General features: G+C 36.0%; 2 protein-coding genes across 2 annotated transcripts in view; one reads left to right on the forward strand and one right to left on the reverse strand.

The window, feature by feature from the left end:
• Positions 1-6,314: 6,314 nt before the first annotated feature.
• Cbr-zip-12 overlaps positions 6,315-9,370 on the forward strand; it is a gene marked incomplete at both ends in the record, with an annotated part of 3,953 nt that continues 897 nt past the window's right edge. The window contains 2 exons of the mRNA XM_002640980.2: positions 6,315-6,755; positions 8,881-9,180. Of these exons, the coding sequence (XP_002641026.2) occupies positions 6,315-6,755; positions 8,881-9,180 (741 nt within the window). The remainder of the gene's footprint in view (positions 6,756-8,880; positions 9,181-9,370) is intronic.
• CBG11784 lies at positions 8,127-8,735 on the reverse strand (the record flags this gene model as incomplete). Its single annotated transcript, XM_002640981.1, has 1 exon — positions 8,127-8,735. One exon carries the CDS (start codon positions 8,733-8,735, stop codon positions 8,127-8,129), a length of 609 nt encoding a protein of 202 aa, XP_002641027.1.

The following is a 9,370-nucleotide window of genomic DNA, read 5'->3' on the forward strand; positions in this document are numbered from 1 at the left end:
AGTTCGATTTTGTCCTTGTTCTGAATCGCTCTATACTTGTTCGAGAACGACACTGTTCTGATTTGAATCAAATGCACGAAAACGATCGGCTGTCGGTCGGCGGTCGGCGATTTTCGACCGGCCGAAAAGACCCCATTTCTCTGCGTCTCTCGTTGGTCGATTCAAACATTAGCAGACCACTTTTCTCTCCGTCTCGTGGGTCTGCTAATGTTTCCGCAAGCCAAAAACATTAGCAGACCCAAATTTCTTATTTCTCGCCTAACTATACGGGACAATACGTTAGAATCGAATTTTCGCATCGGTTTTGCAGTTAGACGGATCCGTCCGCCGAAAGAATTTTGGACAACTTGAGAAAAATTCGACAAATCCTGAAAAATGTTAGTCTTCCGTTTATTGTGATTTTTCCGGATTTTACGGAAGACGGAAGACGGAATTCCGCTCAACACTGGACTACACTACTACCATCAATGGCAATTGATAGCAGAGATGAGTGGGATAAGAATTTTGAAAATTTGGAAGAAATATTGAAACAATCGAATTATTTGCGACAATTTTATCATTGAAAAAATGGAACTTTGGCTGCATTAAACGACATTTTAAGTAGAGTGAGTACGACTGAATGTTTACTTCATGTTTCGTTTTTTTATAGAAATAATTTGTATGAGGAAGAAGAGAGCATGTTTAAAAAGATAAGAGAAAGAATGTAGCTGAAATTGATGCTTTGTGAGTCAGAGCTCGCAAAACTTTTCAAAATAATTATGAAAATGAGTTTTTAAATGGTGTGCTACTTAAATAAGTAATAATATTGCGGAAAGTGGACAGCTCAAGTTCGGAAATGAAGTCTGAAATCAAGATTTTAATAATGTACGACTGTCATCACATGTGACCTGGTGAGGGGCCCTGAATTGTAGAAAAAAAAGGGAGTTTCTTATACCCGTAGAAATTATTCAGGTGCCCTTCAAAACAATCGATACCATTATTATTTTTTCGATTGTTTTTTGTTTCGACTACAACTCTTCCAATTCCCACAATTTTTGATTTCAAACTAAATTTTCGAACTTGTTTCGTTTAAAGCTTCAAAATGAGTATAAACATGACCATGTTTCTTTAAACTTGAATTTTGGACTTTAAAAATTTCGGGGGCAGTTCGGGGGCCGAAATCGCGCCGCGCTTATGTAGACCATCGGTCGTCTGGCGCCTTCGGGCCCCCCCCCCCCGTAGCTCAGCCGGTAGCGGCGCTGTACCCCTAAGCTGCCTGTCATGAGTTCAACCCCTCATGGGGGTTCTCCATGCAAAATATCAGGAAAACTTCTTTTTTTTTGGTGTCTGGCCTCCTTTAAAGGCGCATAGGGTGTCCGAAATTTGAAAATCGAGGAAAGTAGGTCATGATTATACTCATTTTGAAGCTCGAAATGTGACAAACTCAGAAATAATTAATAGATGTTTGAAAAATAAATAATAACGAAGCTTGCTTACATAACACTTTTTTGGGAATATTCCAAAAAAACTTGTGTTGATCATAACTTTCTCAATTTTCAGAATTTCGAGCTAAAACTTAATTTATTGAGTTTATGGTGTGAAGAGCTTTGAAATGAGTATAAACACGAATAGGCTCTGCTCATTTTGATTTTCCCACTTTAAAGGCGCATAGGGGGACCGAAATTTGAAATTTAAGGAAAGTGGGTCATAATTATACTCATTTTGAAGCTCTAGACGTGAGAAATATGAAAATGAAGCTTTCAGCTGAAAATATCCAAATTTGACAGAGTTATGACCGAAAATAATTTTGAGATAGGTGATATTTTCTAAGAAATTTTTTTTTTTTGAAATTTTGAAAATTTTTCTAGATTTTTAAAAGATTTTCACATTAATAGTTGGATTTTCAGACTTAGAACTTTTTAAATTTTTTGAAAAATATTTTTCCCTTTTTGGTGTCTTCCATATACATGCTCAGAGGCGACACAGTTTCTCATGCACACCTATACATATGGACGACACGTCATCACTCCCCTCTTATCATCTCAAAATGTTTGTCTGCGTCCCTCAATTTCCCACACTCTCTCGCCTCTTTTTCTATCAAAATCAACAAATAAATGGCTATCTTAGCAGCGAGAAAAGGGAATCAATGGGCGAGATGGCGAGAGAGTGTGTGGGGAGAGGAGAGTCTAGAGAAAACAGACAGAACGAATTCTCATTTCTCTCTCCTTATCAGTTATCAGGTACATGGATGGACAGGTCTTGTTACAGTTTCAAAATTTTGGGAAAATTGGGAAAATTGAAAAATCATAAAAACTCTAAATTTCAGAAAAATCTCAAAAAAAGGAAACCAAAGAAGCAAATAGAAAAAATTTTCAAATTCAAAAAAATTTGAATTTCGCGCCGACAGGTCTCGATTCAAAAATTTAAAATTTTGAGCATAGATTTGCCTTAAAATTCCAAATTTTCGCATCAAGACCTGGCGGCGCAAAATTCCTTGCTTAAAATACGCGCCAAAGGCGCTCCAGACAATTTTTTTTTCGAAAAATTGCTCAGCATAAAATTTGAGATCCCTAGGATTTTACATTTTTTTGAAAGTAGGAAAAAATTGACAGATTCAGGATCAAAATAAAACGTTTTGAAAAAAATCAAAAAAAGTTTTTTGATCATAACTTTCTCAATTTTCAGAATTTTCTGCTGGAACTCAATTTTTTGAATTTGAAACGTTAAGAGCTTTGAAATGAGTATAAACACGACTAGGCTCCGCCCACTTTGATTTTTCGACTTTAAAGGCGCATAGGGGGTCCGAAATACTGAAAATTTCAAAAGTAGGTCATGATTATACTCATTTTAAAGCTCTTCACGTGGGAAATTCAAAAATCTAAATATTATCTAAGTAAATTAAAAAGTGATCGGTTTAAGATCAATATAAAAATTTATAAAAATACAATTTTTTTCAAAATTTTCATTTTTGGACCATGACTTTCTTCAATTTCAGAATTTTGAGTTAAAACTTAACTTTTTGAATTTTCCATGTTTTGAGCTTTAAAATTAGTATAAACACGACTAGGCTCCGCCCATTTTGATTTTTCGACTTTAAAGGCGCATAGGGGGTCCGAAATTTGAAATTTGAAGAAAGTAGCTCATGATTATACTCATTTTAAAGCTCTCTACGTGGGAAATTCAAAAATTTAAGTTTCATTTGAAAATATTGAAAACTATCAAAGTTTTGATAGAAATACTGATTTTCAGAAAACTTTTTTCAGATTTTTTTCAGAAGTGGATTTTTGCTGTCCGATTAAAAAATCTTTAAACTATTTTTTTGTATTGCTCAGTTTTTTGGTGTCCCTTCCCTTCCCTTTCATTCCTGTTTGCTCAGTAGAATAATCATAATGCATAGTTCCCAAGTCGTGTCCATATACATAAATATATATATATATATTATACAAATGATAACAATAGATGATAACAATGATAAGATACAGTATTTGCAGATTACATAGCAACGAGTGAATGATGCAATTGTGCTCCATTGGCAATTTAGACGATAATTCGAACAACTTCAGCAAGAATGGACATCCATCTTCGAGGCTCTGAAAATGCGTCTGAAAATTTTCAGATTTGTTTGAAAATTTGGAATTTCACTAATCCAAATTAGAACTTCATTTTTGTAGTTGACAACTTTTTTCAAGCTATCGCAGTTTTTGAGATATGCGCCTTTAAACAGTTGAGAGAGCGCGCGCGGCGCGCCGCCTAAAGGTGCACAAACTTTAAAGGCGCATATCTCAAAAACTACAGTAGCTAGGAAAAAGGTATCAACTACAAAAATGAAGCTCAGGGTTTGTTTAGTAGGCAGCCCCCGCCTTCCGGTGGCTCTCTCTCAAGGGACGGGCGCTTTAAAGGCGCATACCTCGAAAACTACGGTAGCTATCAAAAAGTTGTCAATTACAACAATGAAGCTCTGTTTATGTTAATGATAGTCTGAAACTTTCAGATTAAGATAAACATTTTGAAATAATTTATCAGAGACTTGAAAATCATCAATTTTGAAAAATAATTCAAAATTGAAAACATTTTCAAAACCTCATATCTCAGCTTACAGTATGTCAAATGTTATGGTTTTTATACCAATCGATAGCAAATATTTTGTAAATTACTATGATTTCTGAAATTCAACAAAGTCTCAATTTTGGCGGAATCAGGAGCACTAAAATGCGTCAGGCGCCCATCTCACGTCAAAAGGTAGGTTGATGCAATTGCGCTCTAGCAAATTTCAAAGTTGAAATTTCCGAAAAGTCTAAAATTGCAAAATAGTCTACACAAAATTTCCTATCGATTGATACGAAACATAATAGATATTAGTTCATTATGAGCCAAGATATGGAAAATTTAAAATTTTGAAAAAAAAAATTTGTTTCAAATTTTGAATTTTTCGGGAAAAAAATTTCCCAAGAAAAAAAAGGATTAGCAAATACAAATTTTCAGTCTGAAATTGATGCGTACAGCTACAAAAATCTGGAATAAAAAAAAAGAAAAACTTTTAGAGAAAAATCCCAAAATTTTATTTTTTCAAAAAAATCTCTGCGTCTCTTCTCTCTCGCCAGTGATGATTCCCTAATTTTCTTATCACCAAATCACCATATTGACTGCTCAGCGTCTTTCTGCGTCTCTTTTCTCTTGTATACAAGTTCTCATTTAGGCTCCGCCCACTCTGCGTCTCTCACTCTCTCTCCCTCTCGTTTTATGATACCCATGCAATCAAAGATACACTTTCTAACACTGTTTTCTATTATCATGCAATCATATCAATACGACACATTTTTCCTTAGCAAGCGATCATATGGTTTTTTTTCTCTCTTTTTCTCTAAATCTCCTCTATTTCTTATATTTTCATTCGTTTGGTCCTGTTTTTTGGCATTCTAGAAGGTTCTAGGGCTTGAAATTAGTCAAACTTTTGAAAAAAAGAGCCTCAAATTACCCTAGAGCGCATAGGATCCTAATTTTAACTTTTCTAAAACTTTTGGAAAATTTTTCAAAAAAAATTTTTTTTTGAAAATTTTACTTTTTTCCATATCTTGACTCATAACTACCTTCAAAATCAAAAAGTGTTGGTGATTTTAATACCGATCGATAGGCAATTTTTTGTAGATCATTAATATTTTTTGAAAATTTTAGAAATTTTGATTTTGAAGTCTGCTAGAGCGCAACTGCGTAAATCTACCTAGCGACGGGTTATGGGCGCCTGTGTAACAGCGCTCCAGAATCCGCCGAAATTGAAAATTTCAAAATTTTTTAAAAAGTTAAACAATTTACAATAATTTTCTATTGATTGATATATAAATCATGAAATTTGGCATGCCTTGAGTTGAGATATAAGGTTTTTTTATCTGAAATTTTCAGAATATATTGAACAAAAATAGAGCTTCATTTTCACAATTTACACATTTTTGATAGCTACCGTAATTATTGAGATATGCGCTTTTAAAGCGCCCGCCCCTTTGAGAGAGGCGCCGAGGGGCTGTTGTCTTTAAAGGCGCATAACTATAAAACTACGGTAGCTAGGAAAAAAGTGTCAACTACAAAAATGAAGTTCTATCTTTGGTTAGAATAATCTCAAATTTTCGGATAAATTGAAAAATTCTGAACTAGAATTCTAGAAACTTGAAATTATTTCTTTTTGAAAAAAATCCACAAATAATTTTTTTTTTAATTTTCAAAATTTCCTCATTTTTAAAAGCTTCAGATGACGTTCCAGAATCTTCTAAATGATGAGAACAGATTCAAAAGCGCGCCAAAAGCACGCCATCCAATTTTTCATCCACCAATTTAGCTACCGTAGTTTTTGAGATATGCGGCTCTCCGCCCACTCTCTGGGTCTGCAAACTTTAAAGGCGCATATCTCAGAAACTACGGTAGCTAGGAAAAAAGTGTCAATTAGAAGAATAAAGTTCTATTTTTGTTTAGTATAGTCTGAAATTTTCAGATAAATTGAGCAATTTTGAACTAGAATTTTAGAAGCTTGAAATTATCAATTTTGAAAAAAATTTGTTTAATTGGAATTTTTTTCAAAATCGTATATCTTCGCTCATTTTTTTTCAAATTTTATGATTTTTACACTAATCAATAGGAAATTTTATAAAGAATATGATTAAATTTTAAATTTTTCGAAAATTTTGATTTTCAAGTTTGCTAGAGCGCATTTACTGCTAAACATCGCACACCTTGTTAATGGACCATATCTCAGCTTCCAGCACACCGATTTCTATGATTTTTATACCAATCGATAAGGAATTTTTGGTAGATCAAATTAAAATTTGTTCAAATTTTGCATTTTCAGAATGGCTGACGGTTCAGAAGTGTTTCAATTCCTTCTAGACACTCTAAATGGTCAAATCAACAATAATGAGACGTCTTCTGGAATTCCAGAATTTTCTGGAACCAATAATCAAAATCTGGAAGAACAAGAAATTCCAGAGATTTTGAAAGTCATTATGGATTTTCAAAAGAATTCTGTCCCAGAAGACGTCGTTCCAGAAGACGTGGAATCTGAAAATCCCATCTTCAACTTGTTAAACCAGGGAATTCAAAATAATGAGAAAGATCCGGAAATTTTGGAAAAACTGAATCGATTTTTTTCGATTTCATCGATTGATCAGGTGGATCACGATCAGAATTTTGAGAAAAATAACGAAATTGATATGGATGACACCACGGAGGAATGGCGGGAAGAGTATCGAAAATTGAATCAAAATGAGACGAAATTCGATAAAAAGGATGAGGTATGTTTGAAGGCGTCTAGATAGATTTAGGATTTTCAGATTTTTCTGAAAATTTCAGAGTACACTAAACTGAACTAGTGCTTCATTTTTGTAGTTGACAACTTTTTTTTAGCTTTTCCAGTTTTTGAGATATGCGCCTTTAAAGTTGGCATTTCTGGCAGGAGGGGGAGGGCGGGGAAGGGTATGCCTTCTTTAAAGGCGCATAACTAAAAAACTACAGTAGCTACTAAAAAACGTAAATTGCAAAAATGTGAAAAATTCAATTTTAAACGTTTTTGCAATTTAATTTTTTTGGATTGCTACCGTAGTTTTTGAGTTATGCGCCTATAAAAGTAGCGTGTCTCAACACAAGGGCACCGTGCGAAAGTCAGCCAAAGTTTAAAGGCGCACAACTGTTAATAAAGCCAAAATTAAGTTAAACTCTTAAAATTTTCGAAATTCTCATGGAATTTCCTTTAGTCTGATACTAAATTCGGATAATTGGCTGCAAAAAATCACATTTTAATGAAATTCGGCAATTTTCAAAATTTTCCAAAAAATTTTTTTCCGAAATTACTTTTTTTTTCTCTAAATTGCCAGAAATCTTGAAATTTCTAATTAAATCTAGTTGAAAGTTTCTCACATCCCCGAAAGTTGAAAAAAAATTCTCAAAGAAAAATAGAAGAGACGCAGAGAAACGAGAGTGTCTAGCTGTCTGCGTCTCCTAGAATGCATTGAGGGCATGCCTTCTTTAAAGGCGCATAACTAGAAAACTACAGTAGCTATTAGAAAAATATAAACTGCAAAAATGGGTAGAATTTGATTTTACACATTTTTGCAGTTTACTCATTTTCGATAGCTACCGTAGTTTTAGAAATATGCGCCTTTAAACAAGGAGCGTCTAGAGGGAAAAGGTGGGTGACGCAAAGGTATACTATCTTTAAAGGCGCATAAGTCAAAATCTACAGTAGCTATCCAAAAAGCGTAAATTGTTAAATTATGTAGAATTGAATTTTACACATTTTTGCAATTTACACTTTTTTGATACCCACCGTAGTTTTTGAGATATACGTCTTTAAACAATCCGGGGCTCATCGCCCGGCGGAGCACAGCAAACTTTGACCTAATTTTTCTCGACTCCTGTTAAAGATATCAAAAATGTGTCAACAGATAAAACGTTTATCATATTATCAGTAACATTTTATCAGTGAACAAATTTTCCATATCTTTTACAGGGACCGAGATAATTAGGGTCAAAAAGAAAATCTTTTTAGAACTCGGGGGTTTTTTCACGTGTGAGAAAAACAAAGAAATTCTTGAACAAGGAAAGGTTGATGGCCCATTGACCTTGAGAAAAACACTATAAAGGAAGAGGGAAATGAGAGGGAAGAATCAGTTCTCCCTTCTCGGGGCACCAGAGAAGGGAGGCGGGGATCCTGGGTCCTCGGTCCTGGGTCCTGGCCCCTGAGCCGCGTGACCTGGGTCCAGGTGACCTGGATCCGTGTGACCTGGATCCGGGTGACCTGGGTCCGGGTGACCTGGAGCTGGGTGACCTGGATCCGGGGGACCTGGATCCGGGTGACCTGGGTCCGGGTGACCTGGGTCCGGGTGACCTGGGTCCGGGTGACCTGGAGCTGGGTGACCTGGATCCGGGTGACCTGGATCCGGGTGACTTGGACCCTGGATCCCTGGGTGACCTGGTTCGAGGTGACCCTGACCGAGTGACCTGGATCCGGGTGACCTGGATCCGGGTGACCTGGATCCGGGTGACTTGGACCCTGGATCCCTGGGTGACCTGGTTCGAGGTGACCCTGACCGAATGACCTGGATCCGGGTGACCTGGATCCGGGTGACTTGGACCCTGGATCCCTGGGTGACCTGGTTCGAGGTGACCCTGACCGAATGACCTGGATCCGGGTGACCTGGATCCGGGTGACCTGGATCCGGGTGACTTGGTCCCTGGATCCCTGGGTGACCTGGATCCTGGGTCCCTGGGTGCATTGACTTTAAAGGCGCATATCTCAAAAACCACTATCGCTAAAAAAATGGTCAACTACGAAAATGAAGCTCTGTTTTTGTTTAGCAAAATCTGAAATTTTGAATGAAATCCATCAATTCTAAGAATTCAAAAAACGTCCTTTTCCAGGAACGTCGCCGCCAGATGGCCAAGAACCGGGAGTACGCCAGAAAATGTGTGCAAAAAAAGAAGGATATGCGAAAGCAGGCGGAAGTCAGAAGTGTTCAAATTCAACGACGAATTCAGCTTCAACAAAAAATCACGGCGATAAAAGAGAAAAATGCGAATTTCGCGGTGGATTTGAGAAAAATGACTGGGGAGACGCAGATTTTGGAGGAGCAGAAGACGTATGAGCAATCGAAACAAGCTATGAATCAGAAGTTTGATTCGTTGTTTGCAGTAGATGAAACTGTCAACTTGAATTTTCATGTGAGTCTTTAAATTTTGAAATTATCGAGGAAAAATGGTTGAAATTTCAAATTTTCAAAAAAAAATTTTTTTTCAAAATTGATGATTTTCAAGTCCCTGAAAAATTAATTCAAACTTTTCCGATATTTCTGAAATTTTTATACTGTACTAAACAAAAAAAGAGCTTCATTTTTGTAATTGACACTTTTTT

This window comes from Caenorhabditis briggsae (assembly GCF_000004555.2).
Source record: "Caenorhabditis briggsae complete genome, chrIII, whole genome shotgun sequence".
In the NCBI taxonomy this organism is placed as follows: domain Eukaryota; kingdom Metazoa; phylum Nematoda; class Chromadorea; order Rhabditida; family Rhabditidae; genus Caenorhabditis; species Caenorhabditis briggsae.